Source organism: Theropithecus gelada, chromosome 12, assembly GCF_003255815.1.
Source record: "Theropithecus gelada isolate Dixy chromosome 12, Tgel_1.0, whole genome shotgun sequence".
In the NCBI taxonomy this organism is placed as follows: domain Eukaryota; kingdom Metazoa; phylum Chordata; class Mammalia; order Primates; family Cercopithecidae; genus Theropithecus; species Theropithecus gelada.
In genome coordinates, this window is record NC_037680.1 from 86,573,973 (window position 1) to 86,599,645 (window position 25,673).

The 25,673-nt window shown below is 38.1% G+C and overlaps 1 protein-coding gene across 2 annotated transcripts in view; it reads left to right on the forward strand.

The window, feature by feature from the left end:
* Positions 1-25,673, forward strand: part of UNC80 (unc-80 homolog, NALCN channel complex subunit) — a 232,700-nt gene that overhangs the window by 132,260 nt on the left and 74,767 nt on the right. For both annotated transcript variants that reach the window (XM_025404486.1, XM_025404487.1), the window contains exons 28-34: positions 5,218-5,418; positions 13,618-13,725; positions 14,879-15,017; positions 18,586-18,767; positions 19,340-19,471; positions 22,343-22,529; positions 23,064-23,195. In XM_025404486.1, the coding sequence (XP_025260271.1) occupies positions 5,218-5,418; positions 13,618-13,725; positions 14,879-15,017; positions 18,586-18,767; positions 19,340-19,471; positions 22,343-22,529; positions 23,064-23,195 (1,081 nt within the window). The remainder of the gene's footprint in view (positions 1-5,217; positions 5,419-13,617; positions 13,726-14,878; positions 15,018-18,585; positions 18,768-19,339; positions 19,472-22,342; positions 22,530-23,063; positions 23,196-25,673) is intronic.

The following is a 25,673-nucleotide window of genomic DNA, read 5'->3' on the forward strand; positions in this document are numbered from 1 at the left end:
TATAGAGGTGCAGTGGTAGATACATGTCATTATACTTTTGTTAAAATTCATAGAATGTACAAAGCAAAGCATAGACCCTAATGTAAACTGTTGACTTTGGGTGGTAATGCTGTGTCAATATAAGTTCATTGTAATAGATGTACCACTGTAAAGCAAAATGTTGATAGTAGGAGAGGTTGTCATGTATGCGGACAGTGTATATGTGGGAACTCTCTGTACTTTCTGCTCAATTCTGATGTGAAGCCAAAACTGCTCTAAAACATAAAGTTTATTAATTTAAAAAAAGCACCAAAGCTCTAGTTGATGTTTTCTCTTTCCAGAGAGGATTCACCCTGTCCTCTGGCAGACAACAAAGAAGCAGATCACTTCAGTCCAGTCAGGGACTACACTAGCTGGACTTGGACTATTTCTAGCCTGTCCTTCCCCACCCCCTACGCACATCTTTTTATATGAAGATGTCCAAGACTCCCAGTGAGAGTCTGGGGTATGTCACAGGGCCTCTCATTCTTGATGAGTCAGGAACTACAATTTTTGTTTCCCCATCACAATGAAATTGCCAAAGTCTGTACTCTGTTTGTCACCTGGTCTTTGCTTCTCTTCTTAGCTGCTCAATCAGTCAATGCCTAGAAGGGAAAACTGTCACCCAGTGTCAGTCTGACTTATTTGGACCTCATTTCTCTACAGGATCTAGACTATTCAGTTTCTCCCTTCTTTGGTAATTCTAAATTCTAATTTTTACCTCCTAGCCCCCGTGAGATTGCCTAAGGCTCTGCCTAGCTTCTTGGCCACTTGTGCCTAAGATGTAGCAAATGCCTCAAGGAGAAATGTGGTGTGTCCTCACATTGTCCTCACCTCAGCGAATATCCTTTCTCTCCACATCATACCCTTCATCCTGACTGCCTCACTGTCTTATGCATTCAAATATGTATATTTATGTATCATGTCTGTGTGTATACAGGTATGCCTCATTTTATTGTACTTCACTCTACTGTGCTTTGTAGATATCGCATTTTTTACAGACTATAGGTTTGTGGCAACCCTGCATTGAGCAAGTCTGTTGGTGCTGTTTTTCTAAGACCATGTGCCCACTTTGTGTCTCTGTGGCACGTTTTGGTAGCTCTCACAATATTTCAGGCTTTTTCATGATTATCAATTTTATGGTGATCTGTGATCAGTGATCCTTGATGATATTATTGTCAGTTTTCGGACACCATGAACTACACCCATATTGATGTTGAACTTAATCAATAAATGTGTGTTCTCATTGCTCCATGGACCAGCTGCTTCTTGTCTCTCTCCCTCTTCTAGGGTCTCCCTATTCCCTGAGACACAGCAGTATTGAAATTAGGCCGATTGATAACCTTACAATGCCCTCTAAGTGTTCAAGTGAAGGAAGAGTTGTATGTCTCTCACTTTAAATCAAATACTAGAAATTATTAAGCTTAGTGAGGAAGGCATGTTGAAAACCAAGATCCACTCAAAGTTGGGCCTCTTGTACCAAACAGCCAAGTTATGATTTCAAAGGAAAAGTTCTTGAAGGAAATCAAAAGTGCTACTCTGGTGAACACACGAACAATAAGAAAGTGAAACAGTGTAATTGCTGATATGGAGAAAGCTTTAGTGGTCTGGACTAAATTCAGAGAAAGGTTTTAACTCTTTTCAGTTCTGTGAGGGCTGAGAAAGGTGAAGAAGCTGTAGAAGAAAAGTCTGAAGTTAACAGAGGTTGCTTCATGAGGTTGAAAGAAAGAAGCCACCTCTATAACATAAAAGTGCAAGGTGAAGCAGCAAGTACTGATGTAGAAGTTGCAGCAAGTTATGCAGAAGATCTAACCGGGATCATTGATGAAGGTGGCTATACTATAAAATGATATTTAATGTAGAATAGCCTTTTGTTGGAAAAAAATGCCATCTGGGACTTTCATAGCTAGAGAGAAGTCAATACCTGGCTGCAAAACTTAACAGGCTGATTCTCTTGTTAGGGATTAATGCATCTGGTAGCTTGAAGTTTCAGTCAGTGCTCATTTGCCATTCTAAAATTCTAGAGCCCTTAAGAATTATGCTAAATTTACTCTTTCTGAGCTCTATAAATGGAAAAATAAAGCCTGGATGACAGCCCATCTGTTTCACAGCATGGTTTCCTGAGCATGTGAAGTCCACTGTTGAGATCTACTGTTCAGGAAAAAAAAAAAGATTTCCTTCAAAAGATTACTGCTTATTGACAATGTAGTTGGTCACTCAAGAGCTCTGATGGAAGTGTGCAGGAAGATTAATGTTGTTTTCATGCCTGCTAATGCAGCATCTGTTCTGCGGCCCACAGATCAGGGAGTAATTTTGACTTTCAAGTCTTATGATTTAAGAAGTACATTTTGTGGCCGAGTGCGGTGGTTCACGCTGGTAATCCCAGCACTTGGGGAGGCTGAGACAGGTGGGTCACAAGGTCAGGAGATGAGACCATCCTGGCTAACACGGTGAAACCCCGTCTCTACTAAAAATACAAAAAAAAAAAAAAAAAGAGCCAGGCATGGTGGCGGGTGCCTGTAGTTCCAGCTACTCCACAGGCTGAGGCAGGAGAAAGGTGTGAACCCAGGAGGCGGAGCTTGCACTAAGCTGAGATCGTGCCACTGCACTCCAACCTGGGCAACAGAGTGAGACTCTGTCTCAAAAAAAAAAAAAAAAAAGTACATTTTTCAGGGGTATAGCTGCCACAGACAGTGATAGGGATTCCTGTGATGGATCTTGGCAAAGTAAATTGAAAGCTTCTGGAAATAACTAACCATTCTGGATGTCATTAAGAACGTTTGTGATTCACAAGAGGAGATCAAATATCGACATTAACAGGAGTTTAGAAGTAGTTGATGCCAACCTTAATGGATGACTTTGAGAAATTCAAGACTTCAGTGGAGGAAGTAACTGCAGATAAGGTGGAACTAGCAAGAGAACTAGAATTAGAAGTAGAGCCTGAAGATGTGACTAAATTGCTGCAATCTCATGATAAAATCTGAATGGGTGAGGAAGTACCTCTATGGATGAGCAAAGAAAGTAATTTCTTGAGATGGAATCTACTCCTGGTAAAGATGTTATGAACGTTATTGCAGTGACAAGAGAGAATTTAGAATATTACATAAATTAAGTTGATAAGGCAGCAGCAGGGTTGTAGAGGGTTGATTGCAATTTTGAAAGAATTTCTACTGTGAGTAAAATGCTATCAAACAGTATCACATGCTAGAGAAAAACCTTTCATGAAAAGAACAGTCAATTAATGGGCCAAACTTCTTCGCTGTCTAATTTAAGAAATTGCCACAGCCACCCCAACCTTCAGCAACCACTTCTCTCTCTCATCAGTCAGCAGCTCTCAATAGCAAGACCCTCCACCAGCAAAAAAAAAAAAAATTACAACTTACCAATGGCTCAAGTGATTGTTAGCGTATTTTAGCAATAAAGAATTTTTAATTAAGGTATGTACATTGGTTTTTTAGACATGATGCTATTGCACACCTAATAGACTATGGTATAGTGTAGACATGATTTTTATATGCACTGGGAAATAGAAAAAGTTGTATGACTCACTCAAGTGCAACATTTGCTTTATTGTGGTGGTCTGGAACTGAACTTGCAATATCTCCAAGGTATGCCTGTATACATGTGTGTATGTGTGTATGTGTGTGTGTGTATAGTCATCCCTTGATATCTATGGGAATTGGTTCCAGGGCCTCCCATGAATACCAGGATATACAGATGAGCAAGCCCCTGATATAAAATGGTATAGTATTTGCATATAAACTATGCACATCCTCCCACATACTCCAAATCATCTCCAGATTACTTACAATACCTAATACAATGTAAATTCCATATAAGTAGTTATTATACTGTATTGTTAATGATTCCCAAAAATGTCTGTGCATATTTAGTAAAAACACAATTTTGGGGGAGATATTTTGGCATATTTTTGATCTGCAGTTGGTTGAATCCACGGATACAGAAACCATGGATATGGAGAGCTGACTTTGTGTGTGTGGGGTGTGTGTGTGTATAATATATATATTATATAACATATATATGTGTGTGTGGACAGTGTGGACTTCCTGCAGGAAATTGTGTGCAGTGTGGACTTCCTGCAGGAAATATACATGATTAGAGGGGGAATGTATTAATTTTCTAGTACTGCATACAAATTACCACAAACTTAGTGGCTTAAAACAATACACATTTATTATCTTATAGTTTTTATGGGTCAGGAATTCTGGCACAGCTTAGCTAGGTCCGCTGCTTTAGGATCTCTCACGTGCCTGCAATCAACGTATTGGCCTTGCCCACATCGTCTTGTTTTGTGCTCTCTTTGTGTTCAATATGGCACACAGTCCCTCACTGGTTAGTTGTCAAGGTGGGAACTATTATAGATTCATGAAGGATGGAAGCATTCAGAAGATACTGTGCACACTATTGACTGACCTTGTGGCTCTGTGTATGCTATTGCCTTTTAAGAAAAGCTCCTTAAGAAGTTCCAAATGCAAGGGCCTTTATTCTTTATCTTAAAATAACCCATATCTTTTAAATCAACTGAATTCCTTTCTGTAATTTTAATGGGAGAATTATAGGAGATGTGAGGATTTGATTTGGATTTAGCTACAAGAGAAGAGCTAGAATGTTCTAAAAGCCAGAGGAAAAAGAGCACTTTGCAGAGAGTGGAAATGAGACTGTACAGTAAGGTTCAAGTTCTAGTTGAAGATTATTGGCCAGAGGAGAAGAAGTGGAAATGTTTTTAAGTCCCACATGGGTGGGCTGGCATTAAAGGTGTCCCACAGCTGTCAAAGGCTAGCCAGATCCTCTGGGACAGAATTTCTCACCAGTCTGTGCCCTTCCGTCTGGTTCCTTTCCCAACATAAGAACTGGAAAAAAATTAGTTTTAAGTTCACAATCTCCATTTGAGAATATTTGGAAACCATATGCTCCACAATAATTGTTTTAATTTTTTGAAGACCTATTAACCTTTTAATGTTTCAAAGAGATCCTTCTATCAAGTAGGAATGGAGGGAGAACAAAAGGCTAAGGGGATAAAGAACTTTTGTTCTCCTTTGGGAATTATTGGATCATTGCAATTTCAAGACACATCCAGGGAAGCTGACATTCTGACTTCCCAGCTTCCACCCCATAGATATGTTCAGTTTGTCTGTACCCAGGTTGCCTGGCTGAGTCTCAGGAATGCTTGTATTCCAGGTGATGATCTTGCTGTGCAATCAGCAGAGTTTCATCTGCACTCACATTGACTACTGCCATCCCCACTGCTACCTGCACCACAGCCGCTCCTGTGCCCGACTGGTCAGAGCCATTAAGCTACTCTATGGAGACAGTGTGGACTCTCTGAGGGAAAGCAACAACATCAGCAATGTGGCTCTCCGGGGCAAGAAACAGAAAGAAGTAAGTAAACGACCACTGAGTGATATTCCAATACTAGGGAACATGATGTCCTAACAATTTCTTCTCTGGAAATAAGAATTTTCAAGCAAATGCAATTGTAACAATCAGGTCTGTGTGCATCTAAACAAAAGCAGAAGAGATGTACAAGAAAGACAAATGTTTTGTCTTTTTGTCCATGAGTAAACATGGAATCTTTCCTCAGGTTTTGCCTTACTCTGTAAATAAATATGAATGCATAGGGATGATGATGATGATGAATAAGTTATTGTGGTAGGCAGAATAATGCCTCTCCCACAAAGATACTCACATCCTAATCTCTGGAAATTGTGAATATGTTCACATGGCAGAAGAGATTTTGCAGATGTGACTGAAAATTTTACAATGGGCAGCATGTCCTAAATTATCCAGCTGTTCTCGGTGTCATCATAAGGGTCCTTATAAGTGGAAAAAGGAGTCAGGAGGGTCAGAGGCAGAGAAGGAAATGTTGTGAGAAAAGCAGAGGTCAGTGCGATGCAGGGCCATGAGCCAAGGATTGCTGGCAGCCTCTAGAAGCTAGAGAAGACGAGGAAATGGATTATCTCCTAGAGCCTTCAGAAGCAATCACAGCCCTGCCAATCTGTTTTAGACTTCTGACCTCCAGAATTGTAAGATAATAAATTTGTGTCATTTTAAGCTGTGAAGATTGTGGTCACTTGTTACAGCAGCAACAGGAAACTAACACAACTATGTACTAAAAAATATGCGTAAATGGGCCCACTATTCCCAGCCAAGTAAAAGAGTCATCTAGGTCAAATCAGACTAAAGGAGATTCCTTCAAGAAACTATTACATTTTTCAAGTATTCAGCTGCCCTTTTCTGAAAACTACCCTGAGCAGCTGAGCTGGCAGGAGACGAAGACAGTGACCAGGGCTGCTGTGCTCCTGCCAGGGAAGGCCTGAATTTTCCACCTGCCCCTGAACAGGCATCACAGCCAAGATGCCTGACTGAATGTTGTGGCCGCCCCTGCAGCTGCTTTTCCCAAGCGGTTTTGCAAAGAGATTTTTATATAACACCTATTCATTTCAGCAGGCATTTATTATGTGCCCTCTGTTGGCACAGTATTAGGCTAGATATTCTGTTAAGAAAAAATAAAACCTAGAAGCAGAAAATCTTTCTAAGGAATTTACAAACCAGGTTTGGACTGGGGAGGGGGTAAGCAATAATATATACATCAAACAATGAGAGAATATGAGCAATAACAACAAAAATCCACAGTTGAGTTGTTTAGCAGTTTTTTATACCTTAGCACTCACTAAGGGATTTTTTTTAATTACAACTTTTTTATTATGAAAGCAATACATGTTCATTGAAGAAATTTTTAATAATACAAAATACTCTTTTAAAATTACATATCTGATATACCTCGTAAGTGTGCAAGTTCATCCTATGGAGTATGATCTTTTAGTATTTTTTCTAAATGTATGTGTGAGGGTATAAAGTAAGTACATTTCATTGGCAAGTGCCTTTTGATTCTTAAAAACCATCACAAGAGTTATTTTATCCCTATTTTACAGGTTTTTCAACTGTGAGGGCTCAGAAAGTTGGGATTATTCACAGTTTATATCTATAATGTATTTAGCTAGACTTTAACCTTAGAAATATGAAACATCAGAATCAGGGCTTTTTAAACTAGACTCTCTTGCATTTCATGTTATTCAAATAATACAAATTCTGAGGGGAATGAAGGTGGAGAGTAGACCAGTGTGGGGTACAAATAAACTACTAAATAATGACATAAAAAGAAAAGAAGTAAATATGTTTGTGTGTGCATACATGTATATGTATATAAATCATATATATATTTCAAACGTAAATGGCACTGCATTTAAAGAAAATCTATTTTTATTTATGTAAATTCTTTGTTACTATAAAAACTCCCTTAGCTTTAGGTTAAAACCATACACGTTGAAAGTTTCAAAAATACATGAGCCTAAATTATTGATCATTGTTCTCCATAAACACTTCAGAATTTCTTACTGCTGTGTTTTTTGCTGGAACTGGGCCTCTAATCTAACATAGCCCAACCCAAACATTCTTTAAGATCCAACTCAAATGCCATCTCCTCCATGAAACCTTTTTTGATTCTTCAAGTGTTAAGCACAGGGCCTACTGCAGATGGACACTTAATGTTATTTTCCTTATTTCCTTCTTCAACTAAATTATAATGGTATTTTACTCATGTTTTCTCATTCTTTAAATCATCCATCCATCCATCCATCCAGCCAGCCAGCCAGCCAGCCAGCCATTCATCTATTCAACAAACTTGTAAAGAACGTGTAGAACATACTGAGCCCATACTTTGCACTGGGTACAATAATGGGCAAAAAAAAAAAAAAAATACAGTTTGTACCCTCATATACTGCACATAATCTAGTCCAAGACAGACATTGATCAAATAAACTTCCCAAATTGATGTAAAATTGCATCTGCAATAAGTGAAATAATGGAGAGCTTCACCATGCTGAGAGAGCTTATGAATGAGGCTTTGGTCTTGTAGGGAAAAATAAAAGACAGCCTTTCCAGTAAAGTGACAGGTGAGCTTTGACTAAAGGATGCATAGATGTTAACTGGATACAGAGTTTCCAACCAGAGGGAAGAGGTGAGTATGAAGGGCCATGACTGGAGCACAGAGGACTGTGGTACATGATGAAGCTGCACAGGCAGCTCGAGACCAGACCTTGTGGGATCGTGGGAAGGCTTTCATTTTATCCTGTGAGCAGTGGCATGTTCTTCCACTTAATAAGCTTTTTGAGAACTAAGGAAGTCTTTCACATTTTGTATCCTGCATTATAACCTAACAGAGTACTCACTTATATAATAATAGAGCAGTCATTAATATTAAGTGAGTGAGTAGAGCTATAGTCCTAGGGTGTTTCATGAGTGCCCTCCACTCTGCCTCAACCAGGCCACTGGCCTGAAGCAGTAGAAAAGGCTTACCAACCTTCTGCTATTGCTTACATTTCTGAAAAGGAAAGGAAAAGTAAGGCATGAATAAGTGGCTTCTAATTTTAACACTTTGAAATTAGTCATTCAGGTAGAGAGCTGAAAAGATGAATTGACTCCTCTGTGATAAACATTTTATTTCGAAAATGCTAGCCTCCTCCACAAGCTCTTTGCTTTCTGTCATGGCACTTTTCATTTGCCTGTTGTGAATCTGCCAGATAAATGAACAATGCCCACATTCCCAGATGAGAAATGAAAACAGAGTAGGCAATAAAGCAAGAGTAAAAGCAGTGTTCTGATTAGAATCGTGTCTTATGAGCAATTGGTATTTCATTCCTGTTTTCTTTTTAATTAGTTTTTTATGGCAGAGTATATTTGTGGCAGCTAGTACATTTTGTAACCCATCTAATTCTGATCGATTTGCTAATCTACATTTCAATGCTCAGGGACTCACTGTACAATCTGTTAGTCTATTTTAGTGTACTTCCAAACTTGAGGGTTTTTTAAAAATAAACTGTCATTCTACATGTATATATCACCTTTACCAAAGAATTCTGAGATTTTTCCTCTATGTCTGTACTTTGTCCAAAGCTATGTTATAAGTAGAGTAAATGTTTAATTAATGCTTGCTAATTTTAAAAAGGAGCAGATTAAATTTTTCGCCTTTCAACCAAAAAGGAGGGGGGAACAAATTGTGATACATGCTCACAAAAATAAAGGACACAGTGTGGGTAAATTCCATAAAGCAAACTCCAGTGCCAATGTCAAGAGGTCAACTGACTTCCTGCAGAACCAACATTTTTCCTAAAGCTATCTATGAACAACATTATTGTAAGGCCAGGACCAGGCCCTGGGTCTTAATTTCATGGGCCAGGATGACTGTCCACCATAACTTACATAATTCATGTGTTAAAGGTGTATGAGGCACAAAGATTCTAGGTTACCTTTTGGGAAATATTGCATTTCTGTTGGCACAACCTTCTTCCCAGAAACATGAGGAAATTCCTTTCTCAGAGAGCCCAGTAGGCTGACTTCAATTTCCCCAAATTTTAAACACCTTGTTATAGTGTTACAATTATTTTAGAATTTTAAAAAAGAAGAAAAATATAAATACTTTGTTATTTCCACACTGAGTCCTCCTTTGTGCATGCGTTTCCTTTTCTGTTTATCTTGACTTTTCATTTGTTTACGTGTTTGTCATCTGTCTTTCCTACACTTCTCTAGGAGTGCAGGTACCTACTCCAGAAGTTAGTTCCTGGCATATGGTTAAATCAAAAAATGTTCTTGAATTATTCAATGAATAGGCAAAATTTTATTTAAAACCATTATTATTCCTCTCTAGTCAGTAGTCTTGTTGTAAGGAACAAAAGATTGAACTTGTTCAAACAATTAGGGAGATTCTTCAAAGGATACAGTAGAATCTCATGAAACTAGGGACAGAAAAAGAATCAGCTAAGCCTCAGGGCAATGAGAACCAAAGCTGCTGTCCATTTCAGGATGAACATAGTCTTTCATCTCAGCTTCTTTCTGCATTGTCTCCATCTGCACTAACATTCTGTCCCCTGGCCGCTCCTGTTGCTGTATTCATCTTTGATGTAGACTGAAAATTTCAAGATGGCATCATTATTTTTCTGCACAGCAACCATCACTAAATCATTCAAACTCTGTTCCTCTTAATTCCCTACGACAGGAATTTGAGGGGGCCATCTCCTCCTCTTTTAGGCCAAACACCACAAGTGATAAATCCTTAGCCAGTCAAAAAATTGGTTTTGCATTGATAATCTAATCAAAAGTGGTCAGGATGCGGAGAGGAGTCACAGAGTCAACTAGGATGGATTTTTCTAAGACAGATACATAGGAAAAAATGGCATTGGTCCAAGTTTTACCCTATCCCATAGCAAGGATTCCCAAGTATCCCTGATAGATCATGAGGCTGCATAACTGCTTCCCACTGAACACAGCTCCCTCTGGTAGAACCACCTCAACAATGACTGAGTAGAGGAATTCATCACTAATTTATTAATACCAAAGGACAGAATTTATCACTAATCTCTATTTATTGCTAATAGAGGCATCTACTAGTGGTCCTTTGAAGAGTTTGAGATTTCACTGAACTGCAAGATGCACATAGTGGTTGAAATTACAAATCAAGCAGGGAACTGTAGAGAAACTCAAGACTAGCAACCCAAGACCAAAGGACAGAATTTGTCACTATTGTTTCCAGAATCTATCTCTATTCTGTCCTTTGGTCTTGGATTGCTAGTCTTGAGTTTCTCTACAGATCCCTGCTTGATATGTCATTTCAACCACTAGGTGCATTTTATAGTCCAGTGAAATCTCTAACTTTTCAAAGGACCACTAGTGGATGCCTTTGAAACTAGTCTCCTACTCCTTCCAGTAGTCTGAGTTAGGAGTCACACCAGTAGAGGGACTTTAAGACCTTTACAAGAGTATACCCAAGTACCCATCACACATGTACCCCCATCTCTGTGATATCTATCTTCTAATCAAGTCATTAAAAAAGAGTTACCAGCTTATCACCTTGATGTGAAAGCCCTTCCTGCTTCCTTCCTTTTCCACTAAAACAAGCACCCTAAGTATCATGAGGCCACCAGAACACACCATGCTTCCTAAGACAACATGGTAGGATATTAAATATTTGAAGAGCTTGACTTATACTTTCTGTTCCTGGTAGGCAGAAGCACAGAGTATCGGGGACAAATATAAATGCTCATCTTTGTGTGTGTGTGTGTGTGTGTGTGTGTGCGCGCGCGCGCGCACGCTGAGTATTTTCTTGTATCTGCCTGGTTAAAATTCGTGTAATTTAATCAAGAAGTAATTGTTCAAAAGTATTCCTGGAGACAAAATGTCCAACCAAAAGAGAAAGTGGTAAAATATTTGAAAATTTTAAGAATTATATTTTTAAATAATTGTAATGAAAAAATACTCATTAAAAATTCATAGTAAAATGAATCATTTAAAATTATGTGCCACACATAGCATCATCACAGTTGTGCTAAGATGCATGGGGGAAAAGGCTGAAAGGAAACTAATAATGGCTATCATTGGGTTGTGGATTGTATTAGTCTGTTCTCATGCTGCTATGAAGAAATACCCTAGACTGGGTAATTTATAATGGAAAGAGGCTTAATTGACTCACAGTTCTTCATGGCTGGGAAGGCCTCCGGAAACTTACAATCATGGTGGAAGGCAGCCCTTCACAGGGCAGCAGGAGAGAGAATGAGTGCAAGCAGGGGGAATGCCAGAAGCTTATAAAATCATCAGCTCAGATGGGCATGGTGGCTCACACCTGTAATCCCAGCACTTTGGGAGGCTGAGGCTGGCGGATCACAAGGTCAGGAGTTTGAGACCAGCCAGGCCAATATGGTGAAACCCCATCTCTAAAAATACAAAAATTAGCCAGGTGTGATGGTGGTGCCTGGAGTCCCAGCTACTCGGGAGGCTGAGGCAGGAGAATCGCTTGAACTTGGGAGGCAGAGGTTGCAGTGAGCCGAGATAATGCCACTGCACTCCAGCCTGGGCGACAAAGCAAGACTCCATCTCAAAAACAAACAAACAAACAAAAACAAAAACAAAACAAAACATCATCAACTTTCATGAGACACACTCATTATCACAAAAACAGTAGGGGAGGAACCACCCCCATGGTCCAATTACTTCCCATCGGATTTCTCCCATGACACATGGGGATTATGGGAACTGATGAGATTTGGGTGGGGACACAGCTAAACCACATCAGGAATTACTGAGACTTTTGTTTTCTTCATAATTTTTCTTTCTTTTCCAGATATGCTCCAATGTACATTTATTATTTTATAAATATAAAGAATAAAACAGATGCCAGTTTTTAGTATCTTGACTCTTTTACAAGGGTCAGATACACCTGTACATTAGTATGGAAAACTATTCCTATATATGATTTTAGAACAGTTTTCAAACTATATAAAATGGGCATACTGTTTATGCTATATATTGCTTTCACATACACAGGGTAAAAAAGCAAAGCAATAGTTATTTCTCCAAATAATATGTGTTCCCACGTCTGCACCTCCGTGATTTTTCCTTTAGAAAGCACAGCAAGAGCTCTTATGCACTTGTTTTCAAGTAGGTTCATTTTAAAAGTTGATTCTATACTTGTCACATAATAGATGCATTTTCTTGGGTCTTTTTGTCAGAGTTTTAAAAGACTTTCTTGGAATATCCATGCACTTTTAGATTTGCCTTTTCTTTCAAAATATCTTTATCCATAACACTATGAAGCTCTGTTCAAAAATTCTTAAGAAGTTCAGTTTTTTTTCCCTTGGCTAGAGGGAGAAAGTGTTTCATTGACATGCCTCTGGAAAAACAAATGAGCATTTATTCCATGTGAGGAGAACCATTCCCTCTTTGCACAGCCTGGAGTGCAAAAATAGAAGAATCGGGACTCTGGATAAATAAGCCGGCCTTCGTTAGGTTCAATCCTTCTCCCAGCTGCACTGTTCAGTCCATCTCTTGGCATTGAAGGAGTTAGAGGAAGAAATTGTCTTATCCGTTCTTATGTAGGTGAATCACCTGGTTGAGGAAACAATTCTAAGAAGAGCTGTTGCCTCTTACAGAAGAGTATGGTTTTTGAAAAGAAATCATTTTACCTGTACAACTAGGTCCTTGATAATGGATACTATGAACTCATACTTCCTTGACGAGTCCTGTATTTGACCTTTAACTTCCTAACACTTCTCTGTGAAATATTTTTTCTCTTTTATGACCAAGTTGTTCAACTTGTAGCATCCAACCCTGTGAAGGGACTATTGGATAGAGTGGATTTTATCTCACTTAATATTTTAAAAGATTTGTGTTTTTCTTGATGAAATATAATTAGCCCTGAAATGGAAATGAGGAGATCCTTGTCCTTTCCCTTTTCTGCTAATAACTAGCTTTGTAGTTCAGTCAAGTCCCCCACCTCTCTGGATCTCAGTTTCCTCAAAGGTCAAAGAGGACTTCATTACTCAATATCTCTAAGCTATTTTTTTATTATAAAATTAACTGCTTTTATAAATAAACTACTTTTATAAATTTTAGAAAATGTAGGCCCACCAAAAGGCCTTTAATTATCCCTTCCACTAGAAGATGGTTGCCTGGAGAACTGCGGGGACGTCTAGCACTGTTGGGTTTTTAGAAAACACACCACTCTTCTTTACATATCCCTGTTCTTTTCAGTGCTCAGATAAGTCATGCCTGAGGACACCTTCTCTAAAGAAGAGAGTTTCAGATGCCAATCTGGAAGGAAAAAAAGATTCCGGAATGCTGAAGTACATCAGACTTCAGGTATTGGCACCTGGATCAGAAGGATTCATGGAACTTTTAACAGGGAGGGAACTCCAAACAGCCTATTTACTAATGTTTGGGACATACAGCGTCAGTTGGTACAGTGTTGGCATAAAGCCCCTTCCGTTGGTGAGCAAGAGTGCCACCAAGTGTGTAAGAAAAAAAATCTCTTCTTGCTAGATAACCAGCTTCCACAGGCAAGGCTTGGGAACTTTGGTTCGAACCACAGCTCTCCCCACTGTCCTCACTGCAGGAGAGCTAACTTCCCACGTGTGTGTAACAGCAACACTTATGGGTTTTGGAATGAGACAGTCTGGGTTCACATCCCATGTCTGCTGCTCTGGCTCTGGGACCTTGGGCAAGTTATTTAATGTCTCTTGGTCTTAGTCACCTTGTTTATAAAATGGGGGTTACAACACTAGACTTGTCCCAAGGAATTATTGCATGGATTAAAGAAAATGGTACATGTACCAACTTATCCAGTGCTTGACACACTGTTATGTTATTATTACAACATAAACTCTAAATCATTATCTTCCCCCCCACAAAAAACTATTCATATTTTTCTGGAATGTGAAATGATGATGACTTGTCTGGAACCTACATTTGTCACCTAAATTGTCAGAAATAATGGATTAAATAGGATTTTGTAGGTTAATCTGGGGCAATAACCACAATGTATTATGTATTTCGAAGGGAAATGTCATGCATGTTCACATTGGCTCAGTTAACTTTCCAAATGGGCTTTTTCATGAGTTACAGGCTGCTTATAGTTTTCAGTGGAAATCTACTATTAGGAATGAAAATAGGAGCCTTTAAAAATCTATCAAGACTTTTAACACAGATGTATTTCCTGGGTTCTTTCTTTTCTCGTAGGGTTGTACTCAATCTATGGTTTACTCTTTGATGGTTGCAAAGCAATTTTGTGGTGAAAACATCATAAAATTAGTGGGGTTTTTTTCTAATTATGCTTCAGTTAATAAGGTATAAAGCTTATCATATGTGCTGTCAGCTAAATATGCTCCCATTTTAGAAAGTATTTTAAGGTCACTTTAGGCAATCAGAGAGAGGGGAAGTGGCTTTTAAGTTTCAGGAGAAGTGCAGTATTCACTGTCTTAAAAAATTTTTAAACATGATTTCCATCTTTTCCCAGGTGATGAGCTTGTCGCCTGCTCCCTTATCTCTGTTAATCAAGGCAGCACCAGTTCTGACAGAGGAGATGTATGGAGACATCCAGCCAGCTGCCTGGGAGCTCCTGCTCAGCATGGATGAACACATGGCAGGGGCAGCAGGTAAATAAAGACCCCCTGGAACCCTGCGCCTGCTACCACTGCCATTACTGATCCAAGTGTTTAAATAAGAGAGAGGGGCTTTCATTCTATTTTTGCTCCTAGGTCAAGTTAATGGCAATTGCTATAACTGTAGACTCTAGAGCTGTGTGCTATAGGAAGGTAGGCCCAGGGTTTGTGTGCTCCCTTCCAATTTCACCATATGGTCTGCACCAAAGCATATGTCTCTCTCAGGGTGTTACCAAATTATAGAGAATGATTTTCCCCAGATCCTGCACTTTCACTATATTTCACAAGAGACAAAATTATTTTTTGTGTCCTCTCCTAGATTTAACATGCACCACCATAATTAACTTTATCAAATCTTATGTGAGTAATGTTCTATGTCCAAAAGGTGGTATCGAAGCAAATGTGTTAACATTTAAGTGATTTGTCCAAGGCCACATAGCTAGAGGCAAAATGTGTATTCTTCACTTTTCCACTTTTTGTACAGATCCCTAAATTTGTATGTGGTTATTTTAATTTCAAAATACACGTAATAAAAATTCAAGTAATACAAAATTGTATGAAGTTAAAAGTATTGCCCTCTCTCCTGTGACCCGCTCCGCTCTCCACATTCCCCAGCCCCCTTCCCCCTCCCCCCGCCATTCCTTTCCTCAGAGGCAACAGTTTTTAAGTTTCTCAGGAATCCTTATAGGGTAAACTATGTGTAGATATATATATACACACACACACTCACACACATATATGTATGTATGTATGTAAGTTATATATTGCATGTTTTGTTTTTCATGCAAATGGGACATGCTGTAAGTGCACTTTGAATTTTTTCATTTATGTCTAGCAGACTGCTTTTAAATGTCAGTTTATAGTTTTACCTCTTTTTAATGGCTACAAAATATTCCACTGAATGAATAGACATATCATAATTTATTTAACCAAGACCTATTGATGAAAATTTAGGTGGAGTCCAGCCTTTTGCTCTTTTATACCACACTGCAATAAATATCTTGGTAAAATATCTTTGTTCACATTAAAGCTTAGGTTTTTGCTTCTCAGAGAGCACTATGGGAGTTCAGGGAATGGCACACTTCCCAAATGTGGGATAGTCATGGAAACTTAAATATAAACAAATGGACTGGCCTTTAAAGAACACCTAGAAGTTAGCCAGGCGGGGAAAATGGTGGGTGCAAAACTGGGTGAATGTGGAAGTGCACTGGGCTTTTTGGGAAGCCTGAGGAGACTGAAGACTAGCATGGCTTTTGTATAGGGGTCACGAGTGCATAATATTAGAAAGGTGAGTAGGACTCAGCTTGTAACCGGCTTTGAATATCAGGCTTATGACTGTGAACCTTGCACTGAATTGTGAAAAACCAGTCGTGGCTTCTGAGCCATAGAGCAATCTTGTATACAGAGTGTGAATTGTTACTAAGTTTGATACTGCAGCAATATGTGGAATACTTTGGTTTTAAAAATAGTGTTTTGTTGTAGAGGAAGGATGAAGAGAAGCTGGCTAATGGGTACAAATGTACAGTTAGGAATAAGTCCTAATGTTCAAAAGCATAGTAGTGTGACTATCAGTATTGTGACTATCATTAACAACAAAGTATTGTATATTTCAAAATAGCTAGAAGACAGGACTTGAAATGTTTCCAACACATGGAAACAGTAAGTACTCGAGGTGGTAGATATTTTAAATAATCTGACTTGATCATTACAATCTATGCTTATAACGAAATTACCACATGTACTCTATGTGTACAAATATTATGTACATATTTGTAAAATAAATTTTTAAAATTTTTTCAAAAAGAAATAGTAATTTTTAGATGAAGGAGAGTTGGTAATATATGGTTGGTGACATGACACTGAAACTAAAGAGGAAGGCCAAAGTTAGAGGTAAACTTGGGGAACAAGTTGATATACATGACAGCTGAAATAATGAGAGTAGATGGGCTCTCTGGGAGAGGGTCAGTAGAGAAGACAGAGATGAGGAATAACCACTAAGCCACTGGTCTTCTCCACGTCTAGAGGACCAAAGGAAGAAGCCCAGCTAGAAAAAGTGATGAGAAAAGTACACAACTCAAATAATCTCAAGCTGTGGAAGCAAAGGAAAATAGTTCTTCAAGGTGATTGTTATGAAGGTATTAAAAACTGAAAGGAAACAACTGCTATAAAAATACCTTTGGATCTGAGGATTCGTGAGCATTACAAGAAAACTTTTTCATGAGATTAAGATGGAACTCTGCAGTGACTTAAAGAATGAGCCCAGTGTTTAAAAATTGAGGCAGGGTAGAATACATTTTAAAGAAAAGCAAAGAAAGGAGAAAGAATGGAGATTTAAGCACCTAATAGGCTAAGGAAAAGTGTTATCAAAAGATAGTGATTACAATAACTTGCATTTGTTATAGAACTAGATCATATTCGTTATCTTATTGATAAACCATTCTATAGATGAGCCAACTTGAGTCAGAGAATTGGAAGGACGTATCTAAGTTCACACAGCTCAAAGGGCAAGGACACCAAACCCAGATTTTCTGACTGCACAGATAGATGCCCTTCCCATTACAACTATATTGCCTCTATTTTTAAAAAACAGCATGCGTTAGAAATGTGTTGTACTTTTCACTACACAAAGCACTTTCTTATATATTATTTTATTTTCTTCTAAAAACAACTTTGGAAGCAGGTATTAGTATTATTATTGTTCTAAAAGGTATTAGTATTATCATTATCACTATTGTTTTTCTGGGAGGTTTACCAATAAAGAAAATTGGAAGCTAAGAGAAGTTAAGAGGCTTGCCCAAGATCTTTTGGCAGGGAAGTATCAGAACTACTAGGATTTAACCCCACTTCTTCTGGGACAACTGCCTAAGCACATTGTTACGCTCTGTGAAAGAGAACATGAGAGATTCATGACATAATCATGTAGGGTATGTTTTTATAACTGCCACTGGCTCCTCTATCTGTATTATAAAGTTTATTTATAAAGTCATTATTCATTAGCTTTATAACTTACCGTGGAACTTGGCCTTTCACTTACTGATATTTGGCTTTTCACAAAAATTTTTCATGGTATTATGACTCATTAAATCTCTTTTGGCTTCTCAACCTCTTCTATCTCTGGGAAGGATATATGTTTCTAATAGAGTCTATGATGTGGAATTTTAAAAATGTAGCCAATGTAACTGAGGTAGTTTTTAAAGGATAACTTTGTTTATTGTCCTTGGGTTACTAAGAGATGACTCTAGCCATCTCCTAAAAATCATACTTCAAGATGTACTTTTCTTATTTCATTTGCTTCCTCTGGCATTCGCTTTTCACTGTGAGTCAAAGGAAACTTTGCTTAGCGTGAGTGATTCTACTGAAATGTCATGTTGTTGCTGCCCTCGCACCAGCTATTGGAAGGCTGTGGGTGGTACAAAGGTTTGCTTTTGCCAGTGCTGGTAGCCGAGCTCCATATAGCTCAGGAGTCATTTTCATAAGATATAAGCAGTTTCCATTTCTCCCCAACCCCGGGAACTCAGCAGCATTTTAAAAGCATAGCTGATGAAATATTGACTGTCTCCAGCTGCCATGTTCCTGCTGTGTGCAGTGAAAGTGCCTGAGGCCGTGTCCGACATGCTGATGTCAGAGTTCCACCACCCAGAGACCGTGCAGAGGCTGAACGCTGTCCTCAAGTTCCACACGCTCTGGAGGTTTCGCTATCAGGTCTGGCCCCGGATGGAGGAAGGAGCACAGCAGATTTTTAAGGTGAGGGATACTTCTCACAGAGGAGTTACATTAGCAAACCCAAACCACTGTTTGTTTAAACCCTTGAACCTCAGAGTCACAGTGTGTGGCCAAAGACATTCTAATTTTTTCTCTCTGATTATATAAGTAAACCTAACATACATGAATGTATTCCTACTGTTAAAAAGTTAAAACACAGAAGAGTATAGAGTAAGAAAATCAAGTCTCTATAAACCTCAAAATCTGACCAGCATTCCCAGAGGTAAGCATATGAAAGTCTGGGGAATTATCTTCTAATCATTTTGCTATATATAAACTTACAGGTGTGTTTTGGAGGATGGGTGATAAACTCAAATAGAGATCATTTGATTGAAAGCCTTTAATGAATTAGTAAACTGAGGCCCAGATAGGTTCATCCTGTGCTCTATAACAGAAAATCTTGGCAAATAGCCCTTTTCTAAAATTCTTGCACATTCTATGCGAAGTCACTTGGATCCTTAACACTTCCTAAGACAGATTGTGTCATTATTATACTTCAGCCTCATTCTAGCTTATATTCCCTCTCACCTAATTTTTCTGATGTCAACTAACAGATTCCGCCTCCCAGTATCAATTTCACCCTTCCCTCGCCGGTGCTTGGAATGCCATCTGTCCCAATGTTTGACCCTCCCTGGGTTCCTCAGTGCAGCGGGAGTGTCCAGGACCCCATTAATGAAGACCAGTCTGTGAGTAACACACATTTCCATTCCAATATCTCCAGGTTCCATGGTGTACATGTAAAAGAGAACAATTCATGTTTGCGGTAATTTGTTCATTCTCATCATAAGAATGTAATGATAACACAGAAACTTAGCACAAAAAGTCTTTGTCCTCGTGAATATAATAGAGGGAATAATATCCAGTAGTGAGCACTTGCGATTCTTAAAAAAAAAAAAAAAAAAAAAAAAAAAGTCTTGTTTTATAATCAAAGCAGAAGCCACCTTTTAAAGCTACTAAAAGCATTAGGCATTGATTTCTTGGCCAAAGGTAGCCCTTTTGCCTCTGTTTATTACATAATGAACATACTCATTTAACCAATAATATGTAAGCCAAGTTAAAGACATTAGCCCTGAAAAAATAAGAAAAAGAAGAGAGTTGGCAGCTATTTCCTTGTTTGAACCTTAGTTTATTCTTCATTTTGTCAATCATCAGTATCATCATCACAGACATCACTCTGAGACCCCTGCTCTTATTACTGCTATGTGTAATATAACTCATAAATGGTTAGATTTAGAACACAGTCCATTTATAGACAAAAAACAAGAATATGCACCTTTTGAAAACACTGATCTTCAAAATATGCCTTTTTCACCTATTTAATAGTATTTTTCTAAATTACAAGAGTAATGTAGAAAATTTGGAAAATAAAGCAAAAATAGAAAAGAGAACACCTCTTTGCACAAATCTATCATTATTTCCTTGCATAAATTCCTAGGGGATTTATGACAATAATAAAATAATAACCGTTAAAGGTTTTTGATGCATCTCACAAAATATCCCCAGAAAAGTCATATCACTTTGTCCTTATAGAGTAGAATTGAAAAGTATCTTATTAACTAATGTTATTATTTTAATTGCCACTTTGAATGGCCAAAAACCACTTACTGTTTATTTTATTCACACTTCTTTGAAAAAGTTAGTTGAATATATGAAATTAGTTTGAACATCTTTCCATATTACTCATAGCATTTCTAGGCATTTGTAGCTTTCTTTGGAGAACTGTTTTTTAAACTCTTTCCTATCACAGTGTGCCCATTTTATTTTAATTCTACCTTCATATCTGATGGTACCTTGCCGAAGGGAAATACACACCTGGTTCTTCTCCCACACGGGCAGTAATTTCAGCATCTGAGCCACCAACATAAAGATCTTTGATTTGTCTCCTGAAGAGGTGATGGGTTCATCTGAGCTGGCCACAGTCTGTATTCCAAGCTCACTGCAGATTTGAAATCAAGTCCCTTGATTTTATATCCAGTTATTTTTCTCATTCCACAGTTCTTACCTTATGCCTTAATATAATAAACCAGCTTAGCTACCTGGCTCTGAAAATGGATTGTACTAAAAATACAAAAATTAGCTGGCCATGGTGGCAGGTACCTGTAATCCCAGCTACTTGGGAGGCTGAGACAGGAGAATTGCTTGAACCCAGGAGGTGGAGGTTGCAGTGAGCTGAGGTTGTGCCATTGCACTCCAGTCTGGGCGACAAGAGCGAAACCCCATCTCAAAAAAATAAAAAATAAAAAGTAAAATAAAAATGCTCTCAATTGCTACTCTGTCATTCAACATAGGAAACCTTTAGTCTTACGTTAAGATCCTCCATAAAGGGATTGTCTACAAATGCAGCCCTGTAGAAGAGTGATCAACATCCCCTGCCTGTCTCTTGAACACCGTGTGACTATAAGCCAACAAAGAGATGTGGAATTGCCATTGTGTATAAACATTACTTCAAGAGGTTAGAGAAGAACTCCAGTGATCACTTCTCTGCTCAGGGACCACTGACTCTGTCTTCAAAGCTCTTGGAGCTCTTGGAATTTGTCTGGGCATAAACATCATGATTAAGACATGAATAGAATAGCTATTTTACAGTGAATCTTCTTTTCTTCATTGTTCCTGATCCTTCATCTATGGAGGAGTGAGTTTTTCTTAATATTTTTCCAGTATGCCTTAGCTACTGTTAGAGTCAGATTTTATATTCAACCTTAGTAACACTATCAGCTCTCATAATTTTCATTCCATAACTTTGTTCCTACAAATATTATTAAGTGTTTATAGTGTGACAGATACTTGAGCAACAGAAATGAAATATGCCATATAACTAACTGGCTTATATGAGAGATCTCTTTCTTCCTCCTTTCCATGGTTCTGACTTTCAATTTTATTAACCTTATGAAATAAATGTCCTTCGTTTTTTTTTTGAGACAGGGTCTCGCTCTGTTGCCCAGGCTGGAGTGCAGTGGTGTGATCTCCACCTCCTATGTTCAAGCAATTCTCATGCCTCAGCTTCCTGAGTAGCTGGGATTATAGGCATGTGCCACCGTGCCCAGCTAATTTTTGTATTTTTAGTAGAGACGGGGTTTCACCATGTTGCCTAGGCTGGTCTCGAACTCCTCACCTCAAGTAATTCACCCACCTCAGCCTTCCAAAGTGCTAGGATTACAGACGTGAGCCACCACACCCAGCCTAAAATAAATGTCCTTTTAAAAACAGATCAAAAAATTCTAGAAAGGAATGGAGTACTTATAAATTTTATTTGATCTTAATATTTAAACAGGAAATCATTGATATCCCCCCAAATCCTAAGATGAAATAGGATTCTTTCCAGAAATTATAGATGTTCTTGAAGAATCATTCTGATTGAATGAAAAAAAAAAATAGCTTAACTATACGCAGCTTGGAAATTTGGTAAAAAGACAAATATCCATGAAACTGGATCATGGGTATCCTGACATTTCCTGAGGACAAACCACTAAATTTGTGTGATTCATTCGAACACTCTTTATGCCTGTGACCTTGCAGAAGAATTGCTATTAAATGAGCTTGCCTTTATGTCTCCACAGAAATCCTTTTCAGCCCGGGCTGTGTCCCGCTCCCATCAAAGGGCAGAACACATCTTAAAGAACTTGCAGCAGGAGGAAGAAAAGAAACGTCTTGGTCGAGAAGCCAGCCTCATCACCGCCATCCCCATCACCCAGGAGGCTTGCTATGAGCCCACATGCACGCCCAGCTCAGAGCCGGAAGAAGAAGGTGCCCTCTGCACACAGGATTTCTTGGGGGGCTGAGTCTCAGGGAAATAACGTGCTCTGAAATTAACACTGACAATTTTATGTGACATGAGGTGATATGCCCCCTTCCGTCTCTCTCTCATTTCCTGACACTAACCAAACTTTCTGAAGTTTAGAGTTAGCCATTTTCAGAGGCGGACATTAGTTACATTAAATGAATGACTTGAGGAACTGCTGAATCCAGTAGGTGTATTAAAGTAAATGCAACCAATCTTTCAACCTTCACAAGTGCAGTTTGTCAGTTGGTATCAAAAAATGATTAATCATTCTGAATTGAGTGATTCTCTGCCCTGCTTTTGTAAAAACTTCAGGGGATATTTTCTGTCTTTCCTCTGTAGAGCTTTTTTAATTTTTATTTTTCCTTTTCTAAGTACACTCAAAAAAATTTAAGCCTTATGGTCTGAGAGCAGTAAGCATTTGTGATATAAGAGCAATGTGATAATGATAACTGTTTTGTTATAAAGCCAAAGTTCACATTCCCCATTTTGTTTGCCAGTAGAAGAAGTCACCAATCTGGCATCCCGTCGACTGTCTGTGAGTCCATCCTGCACCTCCAGCACTTCCCACAGGAATTATTCCTTCCGCCGCGGGTCAGTCTGGTCAGTGCGTTCAGCCGTCAGTGCTGAAGGTGTGTCCTCTTGCATACGTTTTATTTCTCCTGACTTACGTGGTTTGAAACACTTCCTAGTTAATATCATTATCTCACTTGATTACACTGTCTTCATTAAATAACTTGTCTCATGACTTGACATTCTAAAAAAATTAGCATGACATTCTTTAAAAAAATATTGTTGATTTACCTCAGCAATGTCATTTTTAAGTTGGTTCTATTTTAATTACATTGCATGTAATCATATTGCTGAGGGTTCAGAATACATTATTCTAGACAGTTAATAGTTTTCCACCTAGCTACAGTATATTACAACCAACTGGGAAGCTTAAAAAAAAAGTTCCAACCATACCTAAGACCAAATCAAAATCTCTGAGGGTAAGACTCATCAATGTTTTTAAAACCTCCTCAGCTGATTTCAGTGTGTGTCCCCAGTTTGTTTTTGTTTTTGTTTTTAATTTTAACCATCCCTGTGGGTGTAAAGTGGTAACTCAATGTGATTTTTATTTGCACCTCCCTAATGACAAACGATATGGAGCATCTTTTCATATGCTTATTGACTATATGTGTATCTTCTTGGTAAAAGCGTGTTCATTCAATCTTTTGTCCACTTTAAATTGGGCAATTAGTCTTTTTTTTTTTTTTTTTTTGAGAGGAGTCTCGCTCTGTCGCTCAGGCTAGAGTGCAGCGGCGCGATCGCGGCTCACTGCAAGTTCCGCTGCCCGGGTTCACGCCATTCTCCTGCCTCAGCCTCCCGAGTAGCTGGGACTACAGGCACCTGCCACCACGCCTGGCTAATTTTTTTGTACTTTTAGTAGAGACGGGGTTTCACCTTGTTAGCCAGGATGGTCTCGATCTCCTGACCTCATAATCCACCCGCCTCAGCCTCCCAAAGTGCTGGCATTGCAGGCTTGAGCCACCGCGCCCGGCCTAGCAATTCGTCTTTTAACTGTTAAATTATGAGAACTATTTATACATTCTGTATATAAGTCACTTATCAGATATATGATTTGCAAATATTTTCTCCCATTTCATAATTTGTCTTTCTACTTTCTTCACTTGATCTTAGCCAAAAGGCTGAGAAGCGAGTGTCTTTTTTACTTTCTTAAAGGTAACTTTGAGGCACACAAGTTTTTTATTTTAATTAAGTCCAATGTGTGTGTTTTTTCTTTTGTCATTTGTGCTTTTAGTGTCATATCTAAGAAACAATTGTCTAATCCAAGGTTGCAAAGATTTACTCCTATGTTTTCTTCTAAGAGTTTTAGCATTTATATTTAGGCGTGTGATCAACTTTGAGTTAATATTTGTCATATTATGAGTTAGAATTTTACATTTAGATAACTAGTTGTCCCAGCACTATTTATAGAAAAGACTATTCTTCTCCCTTGAATTTTCTTGGCACCTTTGTCAAAAATCAATTGAACATGAATGTAGTAGTGTATTTATGGTCTTTCATTTCTGTTCTACTGATCTGTATGTCAATCCTTCTCTCAATACCATGAAATCTTGATGCAGATATTTGTATAATTGTTATGTCTTTCTGATTGATCATTTTATCATTATAACATGCTCTGTTTTGCCTGTAGTAAAAATTTTTCACTGACAGTATACTTTTTCTAATGTTAACATAGATACTCCACATCATTTTTTATTGCTGTCTGTATGGCATATCTTCTTTCATCCTTTTCTTTCATCTTATTTGTGTCTTTAAAACTAAATTATGTATCTTAGAACATAACAGTTGATTCATATTTGTTTGTTTTTATCCATTCTGCTAATTTTGCCTTTTGTTTATTTAGTCAGTTTACATTTATTGCAGTTTTGGATAAGGTAAGATTTATGTCTGCCATTTTAATATACAAGATATGCCATGTGAAAGACATAGTTTTATTTATACCTTTATCTTATAACTTTATAAGATAATATGTTTTATATAAAATGTATAACATATTAAAATAAAACATATTTATAATAGCTGACAAAATCTTTGTCTAGTAAGTCCAACATTTAAGCTTCCCCTCAGGGTTAGTTTATGTTGACTGCTTTTATTTCTGTATATGGGCAATATTTTCCTGGTTTCTTATATGTCTCATAACTTTTATTGAAAAATGGACAATTTGAATTGTATAATGTGGCAACTCTGCAATCAATTGTCCCCCTTTCCTCATGAGGGTTTTTTGTTGTTATTGTGTTGCTATTTGTTTGTTTAGTAATTTTCCTTGAGTAATTTTGTAAAGTCCCTAAGCTTTGTTGAGTATGAGCACTGAAATCCCCACTTGGTTGCATTAGTGGTCAGGTAATGATTAGACAGAGATTTTAAGTGCCTCGAACTAATAAGTCTTCCAGGTCTTCCAGCCTTTACTGAGGACCACTTTGGATGTGTTGAGGCACATCTTCAGTGTTCCAGTAGTTTAAAACTCTGCCTTAGCCTTCATTTTTGTACTTTCTGTTTGTGTAGAGTTTAAAGGTTAGCCAAATATGAGAGATCAGGAATTT